This window comes from Haliotis rufescens, unplaced genomic scaffold, assembly GCF_023055435.1.
Source record: "Haliotis rufescens isolate VD_foot unplaced genomic scaffold, xgHalRufe1.0.p SCAF_17, whole genome shotgun sequence".
Lineage (NCBI taxonomy): Eukaryota > Metazoa > Mollusca > Gastropoda > Lepetellida > Haliotidae > Haliotis > Haliotis rufescens.
The window spans coordinates 19699308-19722056 of NW_025963857.1; the positions used below are offsets into that span (position 1 = coordinate 19699308).

At 40.9% G+C, this 22749-nt stretch overlaps 2 protein-coding genes across 2 annotated transcripts; one reads left to right on the top strand and one right to left on the bottom strand.

Annotated features, from left to right (window-relative positions):
* The first annotated feature begins 1177 nt into the window (after positions 1 to 1177).
* Positions 1178 to 6581, top strand: LOC124133920 (triple QxxK/R motif-containing protein-like). Its single transcript, XM_046498501.2, has 4 exons — positions 1178 to 1308; positions 2233 to 2385; positions 3740 to 3825; positions 4728 to 6581. The coding sequence occupies exons 2-4, from the start codon at positions 2307 to 2309 to the stop codon at positions 4845 to 4847; spliced, it is 285 nt and encodes a 94-aa protein (XP_046354457.1). The 5' UTR covers positions 1178 to 1308; positions 2233 to 2306; the 3' UTR covers positions 4848 to 6581.
* On the bottom strand, positions 6392 to 22608 carry LOC124133919 (cyclin-D1-binding protein 1 homolog). The gene is made up of 11 exons (XM_048397681.1): positions 22458 to 22608; positions 20200 to 20262; positions 19121 to 19200; positions 18921 to 19002; positions 16103 to 16196; positions 14303 to 14373; positions 13150 to 13226; positions 11733 to 12047; positions 10541 to 10587; positions 9433 to 9638; positions 6392 to 9211 (listed from the first exon to the last, which is right to left on the bottom strand). The coding sequence occupies exons 1-10, from the start codon at positions 22534 to 22536 to the stop codon at positions 9533 to 9535; spliced, it is 1014 nt and encodes a 337-aa protein (XP_048253638.1). The 5' UTR covers positions 22537 to 22608; the 3' UTR covers positions 6392 to 9211; positions 9433 to 9532.
* Positions 22609 to 22749: the final 141 nt, after the last annotated feature.

Consider the following 22749-nt stretch of genomic DNA (forward strand, 5'->3'; position numbering starts at 1 on the left):
CCAGAAAGATATGATTGTGGGTTCGAATCCCGGTTCGTCCTGATTATGTTTCTAGGTTTGTCAGCACCATACCCGTGCTCGTGGGTTTCACCGAAGTGGTAACCGTTTGAGACCTGCATCACTTCGGGCTCTCCTCCAACATTAAACTGACACGCCGTGATATGACTGGAATACTGTTAAAAACGGCGTTAAACTCAACTCACTCACTAGATATACTGCATTTTGGTCCTCCAGCAAATTCCAGTCCCCTACGTCAGATGGCAACTTTGGTTTCTACAATCTACCAAGACAGATTATTGGACTACAACTTTAGCTTTGGCATTGACATCGATGTTTGTTTGTACCATCCCTCACAGCTGATATTAGCTTAAACTCTTTCGTTGAGGGACTACAGCATTCAAGAGGAACAGATCATCCGTAATTCCGAGATTCGAGTAGATTATTCTATATGTTACCCATTGGCAATTTAAGAGAGACAATTAAGAAAGAACGTATGAACAATGGATGACGCGATATCGTATATTTCTCAGCAATGGAACACGGTGTCATTTTGCATCCACTGACACACGGTCATTCTATCCTCATGGGTTATATAATAATTATACACTACGTAACAATGCTCTCGCTCAGGGAAATGCAACAATATGACAATGTTTTGTAATATGACACACAGTTCTATTTCTTTTATGGATTAAGAAAAAGTTAACCATTGTTATATTTGTTGTGTTTAGTGGAAAGGTTTTGGTTTGGTTTGTTGTTTTACGCCGCACTCAGCAATGTTCCAGCTTTATGACGGCGGTTTATTGGAAATGGCGCACAAGGCGTTCTCGATAATGTTACTGCAAACATTATTTCGTTTTACTTGCTTACGTACTTATATTGGAGATTTTACGTGCGCTTTCCGACTGCAGCGTATTTCGCACACGGATTTCGTTTTAGTAGGACCCGCCTTTTTATGGTCAGCCAACAGGAAGTTTTGGTAGAAGAGTTTATTATCCCGGAGGGGGTTGCTTATTCTTTAAAAGTTACTATATCTTGTGAGAGCCCCTAATACCTGCTACCTCTTATAACATTATCAAAATTATATATTCTGTAAATTGAACCGACAGTGGCCTCAAACTTTTTCTGTTTTTACATTAAAGGTGTAGCAACAAAATATATGCCATACTACCTTGCGTCTGAGAGAATAGAACGACCTGTTCTGGTGACGATTAGCTGGTTCCCAGTCTGATCTGCGCGTGCGACATTCAAACATTGTATAGCCAGAACGCAGTCAGTACAACGAATGGATTGACAACACGGCAAAATGTGAGTACTCCCCGTATCTCGATTCAAACAAAGAATTCACTTGAGAACTAAATGACAACATGCAAGTACAGAGCTATAACTTGACAATAGTTCGTGACGATTGTCATATTTATTTTGCAATCCTAGACTGCATTAGAATAAACTGAATTGTTTACCAGTGGTACACTGTTACAACTATAGTGAGATAATATTATATATAGCCAGTTAACTAGTCTTGCACCATGACTGTGGAATATATTTATTTCATGAATTTATCTTTTTTAAATCTAGAAACGCATACAAAAGCAAGTCTAGCAAGCTCTAGCTAGCTCTATTCAGGATAGGGATTTTTTATATTTTTAGAGTCAAGAAGGATATTGTGTTATATAACATTTCATAGACTACTGTTGATTATTGTTCTAATAGGTGTAATCATCCTTTCTTAATGGAAAGACTTCTGCCCGTATCCCCCTTCCAAAAGTGATATATATTTACATGTAGCATGTTTCTTCCAACTATATATGGGGCGGTCGGGTAGCCTAGTGGTTAAAGCGTTCGCTCGTCACGACGAAGACCCGAGTTTGATTCCCGACATGGGTACAATGTGTGAAGCCCATTTCTGGTGTCCCCCGCCGTGATATTGTTGGAATATTGCTAAAAGCGGCGTAAAACCATACTCACTCACTCACTCACTCCAACTATACATATTTATTTAGGGGATGGAAGTCTTACCGTCTCTCCGAAGGCAATACATATTTGATGGTATTATTTGTACAGCTGCGTATTACTGTGGTTACAATTAGTGAAGATGACACTGAACATAGGTTTAGTGTATGTGCAAGGTTAGAATTTAACTAGGGAGTAGAAATAATTGTCACTTTCACTTTTAAAGATTTATTTTTCAAACGAATTGAAAGGATGATTTTCTTCTGTCATATTTTGCAGAGTTGACTTAGAATGGGATAAGATTGGTGACAGGAAGCTATCCCAAAGAGTGAGAGATCAGCCAGATTCACAGGATGGGGAGGAAAGATGCAAGTAGTCATAGTGGTACAAGTGCACACCTCGCTCCAGTAGATCACTACAGAAAACAAATAGGTAATTTAATATATCATGATATCATGTTTATTATCCCCTGCCACGATATTGGGCAGGGGATATAAGGAACAGAGTTCATCCATCCAGCCTTCCGTCTCTCTGTCCATCTGACCACTTCTGAAAGTGGACAAATGTTCCAAAATTTTAGATACTGATATTACTGGTCATGATCTGAAATGAGTTCGAAAATTGGTGTCTTAAATTGATTTTTTTACAGAGTTATGGCCCTTACTCAATGCTTTTAAACTTTGTGCATACTGCGTGAAATGGGGACAATTTTTTTCAGAAAAAATTGAAATTAGATGATAGAAAGTTCGCATAATTATATAAGAGATACTGTCAAGACTGTTCATAATTGGTGCTGTAAATTATATTTTTACAGTGTTTTTGGTCTTGCTCCATGTTTTTCAACTTAGTAGTGTCTGCAGTGGGGTCAAGCTTTCTCAGAAACCTTTACTGACTGACTGAAAGTTTACAAGCTTATCTAAGAGATAGTTGTCAAGACTGTTAGAAAATTGGTCCTGTGATTTTTTCCAGAGTTACTTTGGGTACAATGTGTGAAGCCCATTTCTGGTGTCCCCCGCCGTGATATTGCTGGAATATTGCTAAAAGCGGCGTAAAACCATACTCACTCACTCACTCACTCCAGAGTTACTTCCCTTGCTACATGTTTTTAGATTTTGAGCATGCCGTTACGACCCTTGATCCATGTTAGTTTAGTGCAGAACGTCTGCAGTGGGGACAAGTCTTCTGATAAACTACTGAAGTTAGTTTATCTAAGAGATACTTATCAAGACAAGTTTGATAATTGGTGCCATAAATGTTTCCAGAGAAGGGTCCTTTTTATTAATTTCACATTTAATCATTTTTTCTGATGACATAAAGTGACCCTGGTGTCTATCTCTTCTTAAGGCTTAATAGGACTCATTTGTATGGTATATATTCACTACTATATGAGCAAACAAAATGCTAATGAGCCCCATGGCGGGGGATGGTGATAACACTGTTTTATGTCAAGGAGGACATTTGTCAAATACAGTGAAAACCCATGGGGTATAATTATATTGAATATTCAAAATAAAATGAAAGTACCCAATGGGAATGATTATGGTGGTCAAATACTTATCAGTAAAATAGTATCAGGAGCGCTGAATTAGTAAACCTGACTCAGTTTCCTCTTTCTCCAAGCTATTTATTCTTGTATTATTTTTGTTCATCTGTTAGTTGCAGTCAAGTTCAAGAGGACAGGCACAGTGTGTCCATTATTAGTGGAAAATGATTTGTTAGTACATGTAGATGATGTACATGAAGGAGCAGATATGATACAATTTTCCCATTTTTGTCCATCTCACAGGTAAACAAGATGTTAAAAAAAGTAAGAAAGATGCTAAAACCAAGAAAAGACAGACTGACCAGAAGAGATCAGCCATGACAATACAGGTGAGTGTGGGGCTATTCCAGGCTGGTAGGCCCTGCAAGTATTTTCTGACGCATAATTTTTCAGTTCACTTTGTTAATGAATTCATACTTCACATCCAAGGTTTGGGTCAAATTTCATATATTTCACAATGAGACTTACTGAATTTTTCTGCAATATCCATGATCCTATGGTACTACTGAGAACCTCTTTACCCCTAGTGAACAAAAAGGATTTTTTTCCAGAAAATAGTGAAAATAATAATTTGGACATGGGTTTAGAAAAGGTAGGTTGTTTACTGCATGTCCTGACAACAGTGTGTTGTAGGTCCCCAGCAAAAACGTCTGGACCATGATATAGAGTCAGAGAAAATGTTCCCTCTCAAACAACCCCCACCTCCCTTTGAATATCAAATAGTTAGTCCTGAACTTAATAATGTTGTTCAGCACAGTGTCCGAAATAACTGCCTGCCCATGGCTGGTAACTGTTCTGTTGGGCTGCATGAAATTTTCCTCCACCTGCCCCATTATCTTGCAGATAAGCTTAAGACTTCAGTTTTATGATAACTCCTTGTGAATTCTCAAGTAATTGTTTGCAATATTTCAACTGAATCAAAAATTATTTGTCTCTTAGTTTTTGCGATTTTTCAATTTTTATAATGCGTGAATGCAGGCGGGTAACTTTGACGATGGGCAGGCAACACTTATGGGTCACCTGTCCGATTGTCTTGTTGGGTTTAAAAAAAAATTCGAACACTGGTTCAGCATAATAAAGACTATAACTTTTTCATTCCATCAGAGTTGTTATCAGCACTGTGATATCAAATCAACTCTCTGCTGGTCTCAAACTACACATAACCCAATATATATGTATTTCCAATGTCCCAAGTGACTTGGCATCAATGAGGATTTTCTGTAACCACCAGGAGATTGTCCTGGTGACAGGGTCCGGACTGGCCATGCTGATTGGTCTCTACATGCTGCTGTTCTGGTATCTGGGGACATCAGAGTATGAGAATCCAGTGAAGGAGGAGCCGCTCTCGTAGATGGAACAATGGCTGCTGATCGGGGATTTATTTTCCGCAAACTTTGTGTTCAATGGCAAAACCATCAAGATTTTAAATTTAAGTTCAAAGGGGACTTTGTTCCATGTTCTGGTACCCGTTTCTAGTATAGTGTGTAGAGACATTGTAATTAGTGCTCTGTGAGAAACTGAAACATTGTCCATGTGTAGTTCAGGAAATAATAAACCACTAGGTGGATATATGTCATAATATGTAACTGACAAACAAAGTAGTGTTTAAATGACTTGATCAAGCCTGCTGGGACTGTCAATTTGCCAGAGCTGAGTATCTCTTTAAGGATCCTTAAGATTCAAACTTTTCGCCATTGAATCTTTTAATATTTACAGCTTCTTATACTGATGTGGTTCAATCATTCCTTGTTTTCCAAGCAGTACATCAAATCATCACTGAACACCGCTCCATTCTCAGTTAACAGGGTTGGCATAGTTTGATTGTGTGAGTGAGTTAAACTATAAAGCTGCATCGACATTATTTCAGCCATACATTTACGAGAACAAGTTTTAATTTCTACAAGGGGTTTCCATGGAGCAATATTCAGTCACATATTCAAGTCGTGTTCCTATGCAAGCATGTGATTTTTGTCTGCACAAATTTCTGCTGTTATTATGAGATTGCTATGGTATTTTTAAATGACACATTTAATTTAATAGCTTTTGACATGTGACCATACATGAATGTTTTGGGGAATATGGTGACAGACTTGATTCAATTACTTTATTCTTGTCTCTGCATAATTAACAATGACAATCACTATGTGCCAAGAATGTAATAATGTTTTGATGAACAATCCAACTTTTCACCACAGTAGTTCGTAATAATTCATACGTGAAGTTGTTATATTACTTAAAAAACCTATAAAAAAGGGCAGCATAAACAGACTGGTCGAGGGCGGACCTGTTAACTTTAATGTTTGGTGGAATGGAAGAAGGTTTCGTCTATGTATGTCATGTGGTGGTCCTTTGTGTTTAAAAAACTGTTGTGATGTCTTTTTTTTATTATAAGTATGAAGAAATGAAATTAGAATGTTATAAATGCAAAATAATGGAGATGGCTTGTTAGTTTCACAACTTGTCTAATCCATTTGTCTTCTGACAATAAAATATGTTTAACATTGAAAAAAAGAGAAAATGGTGGCTTTTTTAGTTATATAGAGAAAATGGTTTCTTTTTTAGTTATTTGGATAGATTTCTGGTTACACAAGATAGACACAATTTTATTGATAACAACTTCTTTAATACTGTGTTATCCATAAAATTGTGTCTATCTTGTCATCCGTCAACTTCTAAGTTATGCATATCAAACAAGATTTCTGGTAAAAGCGTTGTCTCTGACTGGGTTCCATTCCCCACGTGTACAATATGTGAAGCTAGTTCTTGGTATCCCCTGTGATGTCTTGGGATAATGCTAAAAGCAGATTCAAAACTCTTTCTAGCAATGGTGTGTGAAAACCATCTTGACAACTTTAGCCAAAAATGGGTCTCCAGCCTTACAACACAATCCTAGACTTCGTATGAACTTAGTTTATTTCTTCACCATTGTACATGCCACCAACAAGATATATACTGTAACCATGGTAACAAGCCTGTACACAACATATCAATGTACATGAAGAACTTAAATACACTAATATGCATAAAAGTATGTACAAGTATGTACATATGTAAAACTATGACAATAAACAATGTAAAACTGAAACGGTTCTGTGTTTTGTGCCATCGTTCATGACAGGAAGTCCAGACTCAAGTTCATGACGGGTGACGACATGAAACCATTTTATGGATAACAATTTCTTTATTGTTTGAATTAATTCAGGGCTACTGGTTACCTCTTCATCTTGCCCTGAAATGTAACAAATAATTCAAAAGTTATCCATGAAAAGTTTCATGTCTTCATGTTCTGTCCCCCTGTAAATGCCTGGCGAAGACTTGAATTCCCAAGTGAGTTTTAACACTGACAGGCCTGTATCCTGTCTGTGCTACTGCTGGGAATGATTCATTGGGAAGGGACTCTTTTGAGAACCGGGTTTGGCAAAATTGACATTCATTGGTATTAATGTCCGTCATCCCATCTTTCTGAACGGTGTTGGCTAATGGTACTGGACATGTATACTACAACTGAAAGGTGCATGAAGACAGCCATCTTCCCAATGTCAACCAGCCTATATCAAAGCCTAGATTCCTGAGGCAAGCATGTCTACCAGCCAATATCAAAGCCTTGTTTCCTGAGGCAAGCGTGTCCACCAGTCAATATCAAATATCAATAGCTTCACAGAGATTGGTTACTACCATAGGCAACGACCTAGTCGATCAGATAACGAAAACATTCGCAATTTCATCCCTGACACAAAAACATAGGCAATCATTGGGGGGTTTAAAGGATAAAAATGACATTTTAATGTCAACAAAGACAGGCAGTGGTAAATCACTTTCATACGAAGGTGTACAGTGGTGGATGTCTCTGACTGGACTATTGATATGTGCAATAGTCCAAATATATTTAGCACAGGAAAGTGGGCTTGATGTGGCAAGGGTGGAAACAAGACTTTGATAAAAAGGCTAGTCGACACTCTTGCCTCGGGAAGGTGGGAGTCAGCTGTCTGATAGTTTACATAGTGATATAAGGCTAAACTGTGGTAGAAGGACAAACATGCAGGCTTACATCAATACGCTGCTTGATAAACTACCGGTAACAACAATGTTCATTCATTGCTCTGTGCAACAACAAAATTTATGGACTTGTTTTTTCATTTACTAACCATTCTAACAGTCTTTTCTTAACATTTCTAACCAAAAATATTATATTTTTATATTTTAACATTAGATAATGATTTATCAATGTGAAAGTCAAGAAAGAAGATTTTATAGGTAAAAGAAAATAGTCTTGATTCTCTTCCCATCTTCATCAGTAAAATGCCAGGATGTAACAGCATCTTATTTCTGTTTTTTACCTGGGTAGCACATTTATTTTCTACGCAAAAGAGATACTGCCAAGTTCCATAGAACCAGTTGTTTTTAGTAAGCTGATACAAATCTGTCCAGCACAACCATGGTAAAGCATGGGGGTCACACTCTCCCTCACATGCTGGGAATACCATGCCATGGTAATGTGGCATCACTCAGCACTCCCTCACACACTGGGAATACCATGCCATGGTAATGTGGCATCACTCAACACTCCCTCACACACTGGGAATACCATGCCATGGTAATGTGGCATCACTCAACACTCACTCACACACTGGGAATACCATGCCATGGTAATGTGGCATCACTCAACACTCTCTCACACACTGGGAATACCATGCCATGGTAATGTGGCATCACTCTGCACTCTCTCACACACTGGGAATACCATGCCATGGTAATGTGGCATCACTCAACACTCACTCACACACTGGGAATACCATGCCATGGTAATGTGGCATCACTCAACACTCACTCACACACTGGGAATACCATGCCATGGTAATGTGGCATCACTCAACACTCCCTCACACACTGGGAATACCATGCCATGGTAATGTGGCATCACTCTGCACTCTCTCACACACTGGGAATACCATGCCATGGTAATGTGGCATCACTCAGCACTCCCTCACACACTGGGAATACCATGCCATGGTAATGTGGCATCACTCAACACTCTCTCACACACTGGGAATACCATGCCATGGTAATGTGGCATCACTCTGCACTCTCTCACACACTGGGAATACCATGCCATGGTAATGTGGCATCACTCAACACTCACTCACACACTGGGAATACCATGCCATGGTAATGTGGCATCACTCAACACTCACTCACACACTGGGAATACCATGCCATGGTAATGTGGCATCACTCAGCACTCCCTCACACACTGGGAATACCATGCCATGGTAATGTGGCATCACTCTGCACTCTCTCACACACTGGGAATACCATGCCATGGTAATGTGGCATCACTCAACACTCTCTCACACACTGGGAATACCATGCCATGGTAATGTGGCATCACTCAACACTCTCTCACACACTGGGAATACCATGCCATGGTAATGTGAGGTCACTGATTACTCTCACACACATACAACGCCATGGGATAGTGTGATGATGCATCACTTAACACTCTCTCTCACTCACACACACACTCACGCACGCACACTGGGAATACAACACCATGGTAATGTGCGGCACCACTTTAACACACTTCCTCACACACACACACACACACACACACACACACACACACACACACACACACACACACACACACACACACACACACACACACACACACACACACACACACACACACACACACACACACACACACACACACACTGGGAATACAACACCATGGTAATGTGTGGCACCACTTTAACACACTTCCTCACACTCACACACACACACACGCACGCACACTCGAAATACAACAACATGGTAATGTGTGGCACCACTTTAACACACTTCCTCACACTCACACACACACACACGCACGCACACTCGGAATACAACAACATGGTAATGTGTGGCACCACTTTAACACACTTCCTCACACACATACTGGGAATACAACACAATGGTGCTGAGCACACAAAAGACACAGCCAGACAATATTTCAGCAGATTGGTGAACTACGATGAAATCTGGTTGGCATCGCAACTAGCTCTTGTGAACAAGGCTGTGAACTTTATCCCGGTTGTGTAGATTAGCCTTGAGAAGGAACTCCAGCCACTGTTGGTCTCCCTCCCCCGTCATGTGAGAGTGCCTGCAGAAAGAAGCAGCGGTAATCATGTCCACTTCGTTGACTAAGTGTTTGTTTGTTTGTTTGTTTGTTTGTTTGTTTGTTTAACGCCACACTCAGCAATATCCCATGTAAATGACGGCGGTCTGTAAATAATCGAGTCTGGCCCAGACAATCCAGTGATTGACATCATGAGCATTGATCCACATAATTTGGATACGATGACATGCATCAACCAGGTCAGCGAGCCTGACCACCCGATCCCGTATGTCGCCTTTTACGACGAGCAAAGTCGCCTTTTACAGCAAGCATGGGTTGCTGGAGACCTATTCTACCCCAGATCTTCACACGTGTGTGGACTAAGTGAGCGAGTTGTGTTTGACGCCATTTTCAACATATCATTAATATAATGAGCTTGTGTCAGCTTCATGTGGCATGGAAAGCCTGACGTGATGCGGGTCTTAGACAATTACAACTTTGGCGATACCCACGAGCATGGGTATGGTGCTGGCAAACCTAGAAACATAATCAGGGTGGATCGGGATTCGAACCCACGATAATAATCAAAATAATAAAAGTTCATTTATATGGCGCTGTACTGCATTCATAAGCATGCTTTAAGCGCTTAGACAATTGATCAGTGTACACTCAACAATCATTCTCAGCTCCCTGGGGAGTATACAATGATCACAGGTTTCTTGCACACCTAATTCTGTATGGGGAATGTGTTGTGTTAGAACATGTCCTCCCCCCCCCCCCCCCCCCCCCCCCCCCGACTCACTTCTTAGAGCAACATGTTAAGCAGATACCAGTTTGAACTTTAATACTGATCAGATCTTGATCATGTTGATGTGAAACTGGAAAGTGAAGTACAGATTAAGTTTACTGTAAACTATATTTGTGCAGTGTCTGCTGAGAGGACTTACTTGAGGAACTGAAGGTACTTCTCCACACAAGCTGATAGGTCGTCCGTCTGTAACATGCAGTGTGAGGAGTTAGTGAAAGAAAGGTGACATTCATGTTGTCAACTTTGTACAAATAAAACTTGAGACTTTGAAAATACTAGTTTCTCCGATTTTGCATCTCAGTTCTCAACGATTCTGTTATGTAAAATTTCAGGTTTTCAAACCTATGTTTTTTAATGTGTGTGTATTGTTTCAGCAATATTCCAGCTACATGACGGAGTCCTGTAAATACAGTAAACTATGTTTATAATGAACACGCTGAACAAACTGACGGATATAAAGAACTATTTTGGGGCCTTGTCCATTTGCTGTATGTATTCTGTACATTTGCTTATAACAAAATATGGTTATAACGAATTGAAATAAGTGGTCCCTTTGAGTTCATTATAGCCATAGTTTTACTGTAATCAAGTCTGGACAAAAAATACAGGGATTGATACGGTGAACAACGATCCACATCATTAGGTGAGTGAGTGAGTGAGTTGGGTTTAACGCCGCTTTTAACAGTATTCCAGTTATATCACGGCGTGTCACCTTAATGTGGGAGGAAAGCCCGAAGTGATGCAGGTCTCAGATGTTTACCACTTCGGTGAAACCCACGAGCACGGGTATGGTGCTGACAAACCTAGAAACATAACTGGGGCGAACCGGGATTCGAAACCAAAATCATAGGTTTCTGGCGTGTCCAAGGGACGCAACTCTGCACAGCGAATTGCGGCGCCTTAGACGACTGGGCCACCCATGCTCCCCACACCATTAGGGTATGATGCCATGCAATCAACACACCGATCCTGACCACCCCATCCATTTAGTCACCTCCTACGACCTGTATGGGTTACTGAGGAGCTATTCTAACCCGGCATCCTTGTTTGTTTGTTGTTTAACGCCACACTCAGCAATATCCCAGCTAAATGACGGCGGTCTGTAAATAATCGAGTCTGGACCAGACAATCCAGTGATTGACATCATGAGCATCGATCCACGCAATTGGGATCGATGACATGTATCAACCAAGTCAGCTAGGCCTGACCACCCGATCCCGTTAGTCGCCTTTCACGACAAGCATGGGTTGCTGAAGACCTATTCTACCCCGGAATCTTCACGGGTCGCATCCTGTTGAGAATATTCCCCCTTTACAAGGAAGTTTGCGTACATGCTTCATGATACTCTGGTACACCATGGGAGGGTAGAGGCAGGCGGCAAGGTTGTCCGTGGCAGGACTCAAGTTGCCCAGATGGTCCACCAGATCGTCAAGCTGAGCGATGTTAGCCTCAGTGTCACATACAGCGTTCTGCTTGACCGATTCCTTGGACTTCTTCAGCAGTGACTTGACGGTTTTGATGAGACCCATACATGCAGTCAAGACTTCCTTGTCCGAGTCCGTCCATGTGTCCTCATTAGACATCACAAAGCCATCAGCAATCAGCAGCTCGTCAAGGTCATCTGCCTGACCTTCATTGTCCAGGGCCTACAGAAGAACGAATAGTGAACTAGGTGTCATACAGTTGGCAGAAGTGACTTGTGTACATGAAAATTGAGTGAGTGAGTGAGTGAGTGAGTATGGTTTTGTGCCGCTTTTAGCAATATTCCAGCAATATCATGGCGGGGGACACCAGAAATGGGCTTCACACATTGTACCCATGTCAGGAATTGAACCTGTGTTAAACCTTGTTAAACCTCAAGCAGACGAACTAGCAGTTAATACTGTGCATTGTATTGTATTGCATTGCATTGCATTGCATTGCATTGCATGTGCAGATCTGATTTTTGTTTCTTTGTTATTTAACGCCACACTCAGCAATATTCAAGCTATATGACGGCGGTCTGTAAAAAATTCTCTGGACCAGACAATCCAGTGATTGACATCATGTCAGATTAATGTGGGCAGATTACCAAATATGAGGCAGCTCGTAACAGTTTTTCACTTCATTGAAACTCACAAGCACTGTTCCAACAGGTCAAGGATCATATGGCTTAAAAAAATAAAAGAATTGGTTCTCATGCAATTACTTTTGAAAAGATAATGCGGGCGGGCGGGCAGTGTTTTGTTTTTTGCTTGTTCAAATTAGTATGTAACCAAATAAACAGTTGTGTACCATCAACCTGGTAAAGGGCCTCCCTACCTAAACAAGCATACAAACTCCTATAGCTCCAATGACCATAACACCGATGCACAGTAAAGCAGTGCGCATGTAAAGGGAAGTAACTGTACTATATTGGATTGCATTGTGTTAAAGTATTAGGATTTTTAAAGAAAAATTTAAATGGAAATAAAAACAAACTGTGCGGCAGACTTTCTGATGATGCAGGCGGTGCCTGAGAACCAAGACTATTAATTTTTTTAGCCTAACTGAGGAAAATCAGGATTCTTGCACATAAAACTCTACAGAGTGATCTGCAGCACCTAAGTCAACAGATCACTGGTGCCTAGGGTGGTATTCAGCCATTGTGAACAACCAATCTTCTATGTAGCACTGCCCTCTCTCATGGGTGTAGTGTTATGATACCCTCACACCTATGGGTGAGCTGTATCCCCAAGCCTCCCACACAACACTGTGTCCCCGTCTCACCTCTTGCAGCTCATGTAATGCATCCCTCACTAACTCCGACGTCTCTTCAAGTATGGCCAGTGCGGCTCTCTGGTTATCTGGGAAGAGATTTATTAAACTCAGTAACATATAAATATTTTTTTTACGTTTGTACACTTTGTATACTTATCCTGCATTACTCCTTAATGCATCTATTGATTACCTTACAACAAAGAAAGACAGTGTTTTGCGATGGGACGGGGTGAAGAAAAATGTTGTTTCCATCTTCAGTCTCCTTTTTGTAGGACCCATTGTTTCTGTCATGTGACAGATCGTGACGTCACACCAAATTATATTCTTGCTCATTGTGCTGCTGGGAAGTTGTGCTGTCTTTCTTTGTCGTAAGGAAGGCAATAGATGCATTAAGTAGTAATGCAGGATAAGTAAAATATTTATACTTGTAATAGGTTCTCTATATCACCTACAGTGTGAGTGAGTTGGGTTTAACGCCGCTTTTAACAGTATTCCAGTTATATCGCGGCGTGTCAGCTTAATGTGGGAGGAAAGACCCAAGTGATGCAGGTCTTAGACGTTTACCACTTCGGTGAAACCCACGAGCACGGGTATGGTGCTGACAAACCTAGAAACATAATCAGGGCGAACCGGGATTCGAACCCACAATCATAGGTTTCTGGCGTGACCAGGGGACGCAACTCTGCACAGCGAATCGCGGCGCCTTAGACAACTTGGCCACCCGTGCCCCCTATATCACTTACAATCAAAGTATCATATTGACTGACAACAGAAAACCAGGGTAGCCCAGGTACAGAAGCTCACCTTCCAATTTCACCTCACCTTCAAATGATAAGGAAACCAGTGTGTGCCCAGTGACCGGTGACCATTAACATGATTAAGATTACATCGCAGGAACAGCAATAGTAAGTGAGTGAGTATGGTTTTATAACGCTTTTAGCAATATTCCAGCAATATCCCGGCGGGGGGACACAAGAAATGGGCTCACACATTGTACCCATGTCGGGAATCGAACCAGGGTCCTTTGTGTGACAAGCGAATGCTTTAACCACTAGGCTACCTTCCCCACTACTGGTATTGACACAGTCTATCACAGTAAGGTTCACTGGTGCGATGCTTCCTGAAATAAAGGTACACGTTACAGTACTACTCTCCCTCTCACCTTTAGGTAGAGTTGAGAGGATTTCTGCTCCATGCCACACAATGCCAGTAGCTCGCATCTGCTCCTGGGACCTGTCAACACACACACAACATGGTACAGAATAGCCAACAGGAGTAAGGTGACGCGGCTTTTAGGAATATTCCAGCAATATCACAGCGGGGGACACTGAAACGTGCTTCACACACTGGTACCATGTTGGGTTGGGAATCAAACCTGGCTTCCTGGCATGATGAGCCAACATTTCTGATGTTCCACACAAGTTATGCAGAGTTATGTCCCTTTGACGTGCAAGCAACCTATGTTGATGGGTTCAAACACTGTAGGGCTTGGACGAGTTTCCACCCCTGCCGAATTGGGATGAAATTTCTGGGCTTAATCGTAGCGCCACCAGTGGCCATTACGAATTATGTCCCTTCTATGGCCTTCTTATTGACCAATTAGATTCCACCTCTCATATCACTTGCATTTTCTTCAAACAAAATGGCGGTGCCCAGTCTACACGATCTGATCGATGATCAAGATATGTATTGTAACAGAACAAGTCTCATCTCGGGAAGTGCATCAAATCACATGAGCACCTTGATTAAAAACATGAAAAGATTTGGAAAATATATGTCATCACTGAGTTGACGGTACACATCAATTACAGATCCTGCAGTCGACCGAAATCTGCACGTTGAAATCCATGTTGTTTACAAACCGGATGTCGATTGTGTTATGCAATTTTGATTGGACTATGCATAGACCAGCCAAAATATAACTCCATAATTCCAGCCTAGTTTGGCAAGGGTGGAAACTGGACTTACAGTCAGTTCACTCCCTTGCCTCAGGAAGATGATACCTTGGGCATGACAACAATGAAGCGAGATGTGGATGTGTTGCTAAATATTCACCTTAATGGTAGTCGGCCAATCAAATCAGCTGTTTCATTCAGAGTTAGTTACAGTCAAGTCCGTTAATCCGACATAGTTGGTTGCATATGATTATGTCGGATTAACGAGTATATCGGACAAACGAAATTAAATTACATGAAAGATAGCAATACAAACATATTGAAATAAAAAAACGAAAAATGAAATATTCATATCATTATGTTACCTTGTTAGCTGAATATGTTTTGTAATCAAAGCTAAAAACAAAACTACTGTTACAGACTGTATGACTTATTCACAATACTTTAAAAAGCATAGTCTGGAATGGCAGTCATCAGTTTGAAACTGGTACCGCAAAGCTCAAGAAAGCTGCTTTCTTAGTGGCTTATGTCGACTTCCTGTTAGTCATTTCATTGGTCGGTCATAGTTCGTGAAAGGTCGTTCTGACGTGACCTGTATTGGGTTGTCCTCGAGAACTTGTATCTGATTTTATGAGATTGTGATTAATCCTGTTTTGCTTATTTAAAGTATTAATTGTTTATTGCAAAACAAGTTTATCTCTGCAGCCGTTGTAATATGCAGCTACCAGCCGACTCATCTCACATCAAAACATGGGGCTGTGTACTCGCGGGCAGATGACCACGGAGTACACTGATCACTGTGTCAGATTAACAAGACTGATAATTCGGTAATTCGTTGCAAATTAGGTCTGTCGGAGTCGGAGTGCAAGACTGTCGGATTATGGGGCCTAAATAGCAATGATTTAATCAGTTCCAAACATTAGTGTCGGATAAAGCCGACTGTCGGATTGTTGGATAAACGAGACTTGATTGTATTGGGATTTAAACCTCTGCTTGACTACCGGGTAATCAGAAATGAGTATTTTATAAATTCATGGTAGAATCAATGTCCCAGCCTGTTCACCTACCCTAGATCGTAGTCTGCGATGTTCTGAGCCAAGCTCTTGACACTCTCCATTATATTCAGAACAGCCTTCTTCAGAGCCTTTCTTAGTGTCACACCTGTCATAGAAACACTAAAATTGTATCTCACACTAATTTGATAAAACATGGTTTAATGAAACAAGTCACTCCATTGTATCTCTGTTTTGTTTGTTTGTTTGTTGTTTAACGCTGCACTCAGCAAAATTCCACTATATGACGGCAGTCTGCAAATAATTGAGTTGGGACCAGACAATCCAGTGACTGACATCATGAGCATCAATCTACACAATTGGGATACAATGACATGTATCAACTAAGTCAGCGAGCCTGACCACCCGATCCTGTTAGTCACTTCTTACAACAAGCATAGTCGCCTTTTACAACAAGCATAGTTGCCTTTTACAGCAAGCATGGGTTGCTGACGATCTATTCTACCCGGATCTTCATTGCTCTTGTATCTCTGTCAACCAGTGAGTCACTGGATGAATATCGTAAGGTGCCAAAGTCAACAATATACCAATTATTGCAGGTTTGTAAATAATGGGGTCTTTTCCAGACAAACCATTGTGGGAATCAATATTATCAGCATTGACATTATCAGTGTTGGATCAAATTCATTCTGATTAACAAGGCATACAAATTACCCAAGAAAACATATATGGGTTTTTTTTACAAACAAGACTCGTGGCTCAACTTACATGACATTTAACTTAGTCTCGACTTAAATGACATAGCTGTGTCTCAACTTACATGACATTTACCTGTCTCAACTTATATGACATTTACCTGTGTCTCAACTTACATGACATTTACCTGTGTCTCAACTTACATGACATACCTGTGTCTCAACTTACATGACATACCTGTGTCTCAACTTACATGACACACCTGTGTCTCAACTTACATGTCATACCTGTGTCTCGACTTACATGACATACCTGTGTCTCAACTTACATGACACACCTGTGTCTCAACTAACATGACACACCTGTGTCTCAACTTACATGACATACCTGTGTCTCGACTTACATGACATACCTGTGTCTCAACTTACATGACATACCTGTGTCTCGACTTACATGACATACCTGTGTCTCAACTTACATGACATACCTGTGTCTCAACTTACATGACATACCTGTGTCTCGACTAACATGACACACCTGTGTCTCGACTTACATGACACACCTGTGTCTAGACTTACATGAAACGTCTGTCTCAACTTACATGACACACCTGTGTCTCGACTTACATGAAACGTCTGTCTCAACTTACATGACATACCTGTGTCTAGACTTACATGAAACGTCTGTCTCAACTTACATGACACACCTGTGTCTAGACTTACATGAAACGTCTGTCTCAACTTACATGACATACCTGTGTCTAGACTTACATGAAACGTCTGTCTCAACTTACATGACACACTTGTGTCTAGACTTACATGAAACGTCTGTCTCAACTTACATGACACACCTGTGTCTAGACTTACATGAAACGTCTGTCTCAACTTACATGACATACCTGTGTCTCGCCTTACATGACATACCTGTGTCTCAACTTACATGACATACCTGTGTCTCAACTTACATGACACACCTGTGTCTCGACTAACATGACATACCTGTGTCTCAACTTACATTACACACCTGTGTCTCAACTTACATGACACACCTGTGTCTCGACTTACATGACACACCTGTGTCTAGACTTACATGAAACGTCTGTCTCAACTTACATGACACACCTGTGTCTCGACTTACATGACACACCTGTGTCTAGACTTACATGAAACTTCTGTCTCAACTTACATGACACACTTGTGTCTCGACTTACATGACATACCTGTGTCTCAACTTACATGACATACCTGTGTCTCAACTTACATGACATACCTGTGTCTCAACTTACATGACACACTTGAGTCTCAACTTACATGACAGTCTGGGCTGCACAGCCCTTGACATACAGTTCTTACCATATGACTTAACATACAGTTCTTACCATGTGACTTGACATACAGTTATTACCATGTGACTTGACATACAGTTCTTACCATGAGACTTGACATACAGTTCTTACTATGTGACATGACATACAGTTCTTATGTGACTTGACATACAGTTCCTACCATGTGACATGACATACAGTTCTTATGTGACATGACATACAGTTCCTACCATGTGACATGACATACAGTTCTTACCATGTGACTTGACATACAGTTCTTACCATGTGACTTGACATACAATTCTTACCATGTGACTTGACATACAGTTCTTACCATGAGACTTGACACAGTTCTTACCATGTGACTTAACATACAGTTCCTACCATGTGACATGACATACAGTTCTTACCATGTGACTTGACATACAGTTCTTACCATGTGACTTGACATACAGTTCTTACCATGTGACTTGACATACAGTTCCTACCATAAGACTTGACATACAGTTCCTACCATGTGACTTGACATACAGTTCTTACCATGTGACTTGACATACAGTTCTTACCATGTGACATGACATACAGTTCTTACCATGTGACTTGACATACAGTTCTTACCATATGACTTGAAATACAGTTCTTACCATGTGAGTTGACATACAGTTCTTACCATGTGACTTGACATACAGTTCCTACCGTGTGACTTGACATACAGTTCTTACCGTGTGACTTTGCATACAGTTCTTACCATGTGACTTTGCATACAGTTCTTACCATGTGACTTTGCATACAGTTCTTACCATGTGACTTTGCATACAGTTCTTACCATGTGACTTGACATACAGTTCTTACCTTGTGTCTTGGGAAAGGAGTAGTAGGCAGACACTAGAGCCAGGGTGGCTTTCTCCAGGGATGTAATCATGAGCTGTGAATGCTGCAACAATCAACAGACAGGTAGATATATTAATATTGTGTATCTTACCACTTTTGCACTGAGCATGTTAGCAGTAAATGTGCCTGCTTGACCTGAACATGTTGCATTGGTTACTCACCTCAGGTGGCGGGGCTGGTGGTTTGGAGAATGCCATGGACAGTTTGGTAGCTTCATTTGATATGGCTGTAAATATTGTCCCTGGAAACATGAAGTTTGCTGTATAATCGTATTGTGCTAATTAAGTAAGGGGAGCACACGCCAAAGGAAATGTGCTCTGTAGGACAACAAACAATCATGATAATGAGATCAGAAATAATTGACAAACCAACACTGTGAGTGAGTGAGTGAGTATAGTTTTACGCCGCTTTTAGCAATATTCCAGCAATATCACGGTGGGAGACACCAGAAATGGGCTTCACACATTGTACCCATGTTGGGAATTTAACCCAGGTCTTCGGCGTGACGAGTGAACGCTTTAACCACTAGGCTACCCGACCTCCCAAACCAACACTGTGAATATTCCAGTGAATATTCCAGTAGCTCCAGCCTTTGATGTCTACATTTCACAACTTTTGACATTGTTTGTTTGTTGTTTAATGCCGCACTCAGCAATATTCCTGTTATATGACGGTGGTCTGTAAATAATCGAGTCTGGACCAGACAATCCAGTGATTGACATCATGAGCATCGATCAACGCAATTGGGATACAATGACATGCATCAACCAAGTCTGCACTCAGCAATAGATAGCAGTCTCAATCTCATTAAAATCAGATCTTAGTTCTCGCTACAGCTAAACAAAGATAACAGTAGGTCCAATTCTGTTTCTCACAACCTGAGTGATAGCTGTGGTACTAAATATGTTTAACAAGATGACAATAATATGGCAAGAGTGAGTGAATGAGTGAGTTGGGTTTAACGCCGCTTTTAACAGTATTCCAGTTATATCACAGCGTGTCAGCTTAATATGGGAGGAAAGCCCGAAGTGATGCAGGTCTCGGACATTTACCACTTCGTTGAAACCAACGAGCATGGGTATGGTGCTGACAAACCTAGAAACATAATCAGGGAGAACCGGGATTCGAACCCACATAGGTTTCTGGCGTGCCCAAGGGACGCAACTCTGCACGGCAACTCGCGGCACCTTAGACAACTGGGCCACCCGTGCCCCCTAATATAGCAAGAATCTTCCCATACCTAAGTGACTCCAATAGGCCTGACGATCAAACTCATCCTTTTCATCCCTCTGCGACTCTCCCTCTGCAACAGTCAGACACAGTATACATTCCCGGTCCTCTCAAGGTCATGTACACTACTCAACATTCGAAAGGGATATTCTGAGTGCCCAGGTGGGGCATAAACCTGACTGGTTGTTTGGAGATGTTGTCGTACAAATAGGATGATTTTTAGACTTGGAAATGACACATGTAAACATTTTTAAGGTACATTTCAAGAAATAAAAAAAACTCATTTTAACATGCATCAGGTCCAGACCAAATCGCATCCTATTCATACGACAACATCTCCAAATTTATCTCCCACCTGGACACTGAGAATATCTCTATCAAATGTTGACTTGTATATGTTGATACACCCCAGTAGTTACACTGGTTGCTCGCGAGTTACTGTGGAGTAAACATGGTAATGGTATTCAACAGATGCTGTTATCATAACAAAGGGCACAGGTGGCCCTGCTGTATTACTGTCATGCAGGTGAGGTGAAATGGGGTTTAACATCGCGTCCAAGATTATTGCACTTATATAGCCAAGTTGTGTCTGTTAGACATGTTAGATGTGCCTGAACCGACAGGTCGTGATTATGATCCCTTGGTTATCAGCATCAAACGTGACATATAAACACAAGGGGTAGGTCAGTACACAGAGCAACAAATGACTTTCGTTTTCAATCTGGAATCCTTATACACAGTTCACTTTCAATGAAATATACCAGTAGTTTAAGTGGGACCTGGCACAGGTCAATTGGCAGGTCTAGCTAGTTTCAGTCAAGTAATCAAACATCACTTGATACACTTTGGTGTGGAAGATAAGATGTAAATAAGATGGTACTACTGGTGCTTGGCATTAATGGAATAAAACAAGGAGAGGTTGGCTCAGAGTCCATATATCTGAGTGGGGCATCAATGTTAAACTGTGGCAAAGTATCTAGTCAACGCTAGTACAAGCAATTTAAGTGCAATAATCTTGGAACACAACATTAAACCACATTTCACCCCATCTCACGCACTTTGCCTTCTTACTTTGTCATGCAGGAGTGTTTGAAATAAGTGGGGTCCTTGAGGTTTGTCACGATTGTGTTTGAACCTAGGGACCCCTAAACCTTTTAACAATATCATTAGCAGTGGATGGGGCAATGACATGGACCCATTTACTTTCACGCTTAATTTCAAACACTGTGATGCATATCAAGAATATCTAGCAGTCAATGATTACCCTTTTTACACAAATATAACATCTCAGTTTCAAACATGACACAAACAACAACTGCAAGACTGTAGTTTGTCATGTTTGTCCAGCTCAGTTATATGGTGCTAATTGTCTCACTGATCTTGCATGTTTCTTCAGTCCTTAGAATTAGGGTAGGTTACCACAAACTAGGGCTGGGACGAGTCCAAATTTACTACCTGGGTACCTACTATAGGTCTCAAAGATATAAATTGTTCAATGGGAATAGTTTGTCCGTAGCCCTGGACAAAATGTATTAAGATAGACATATAAAACAATCTGGTCATGCATACAAAGAAAGTGACTGAAGTTTTATCTTTATTCAAACATATGAATGGAATGGGTGCATAGTCAGAAAGAAATGCGAACATTAGTGACTTGTAGTGTAAGCATAGAGTTCTAGATGAGATTTGTCATTAAACAATATGTCACATGACTAACCACGGGTCCGAGCATTACTGTGGGTACCCGGGTCCTACTCAGTACCCACTCGACCCGAGTACCTGAGTTACTCGTCCCAGCCCTACCCCAAACACTACTCTTAGCACCTATCAGCACTGCCATCCATGGTTTCATTGTAAAGTATTGGCTAATCATCTGTCTCATCAGTCTAGCCTAGCTTCAAACTGTCAATGTGAGTTTGATCCTTCTCTGTGAACGTGGTGCTAATTAGAATCCAGAAATGCACAACAGACTGTGGAAGATAATCCCTCTGAATAAACAGATAAGGGGATATGGCCACCCATATCGAACGCAGGACAGGGTGACAAACAAGAACAATCTTTATGTTTTGGAATGACGCTCCAGGGGATCGAACCACCGTCCTTCCACTCTCCGAGCATACGCCCTATCCACTACACCACGGTTGCACAACGTACGAGCAATCTGATGTGGATGCATATAAACATTAGAGCTATTTACAAAGTAGGCTTATGACCATTTCTCATTAAAATCAAGGATTGAATGTAGACGAACGACAAATATATGACAACCTCTTATTTGCGACAATACTAGCTGTAGATTGTCAACAAAGTTTCTCATGACATTCACATGCGCTCCCTTTTCCGCCATTGTTGTTTACACCGGAAGTCATGGAAAGGAGTAAACTCTACACATCACTTTTTTCTACAGCTATTGTTTATAAGCGCCTCCTCTCAGCAGAATTGTGGTCCGATTTATCAAAAAGTAACACTCGCAATAGTGAAATTTGATTATTAGTGTTTTTGGGTCGTGATAAGGCTCTAAATGAAATCGAAAGATTAATTTTAACATTAGTTACCATAC

What these genes read in the sequence shown, in the direction of transcription:
- LOC124133920 (XM_046498501.2), top strand. Translation starts at nt 2,307, where the DNA reads ATGGGGAGGAAAGATGCAAGTAGTCATAGTGGTACAAGTGCACACCTC. An exon ending in TCACTACAGAAAACAAATAG is followed by an intron (nt 2,386 to 3,739) that starts GTAATTTAATAT and finishes TCCATCTCACAG; the next exon opens with GTAAACAAGATGTTAAAAAA. An exon ending in GATCAGCCATGACAATACAG is followed by an intron (nt 3,826 to 4,727) that starts GTGAGTGTGGGG and finishes TGTAACCACCAG; the next exon opens with GAGATTGTCCTGGTGACAGG.
- LOC124133919 (XM_048397681.1), bottom strand. Translation starts at nt 22,536, where the DNA reads ATGGCGGAAAAGGGAGCGCATGTGAATGTCATGAGAAACTTTGTTGAC. An exon ending in GGCCTATTGGAGTCACTTAG is followed by an intron (nt 19,201 to 20,199) that starts GTATGGGAAGAT and finishes TCATGTTTCCAG; the next exon opens with GGACAATATTTACAGCCATA. An exon ending in AAGTACCTTCAGTTCCTCAA is followed by an intron (nt 9,639 to 10,540) that starts GTAAGTCCTCTC and finishes TTCTTTCTGCAG; the next exon opens with GCACTCTCACATGACGGGGG.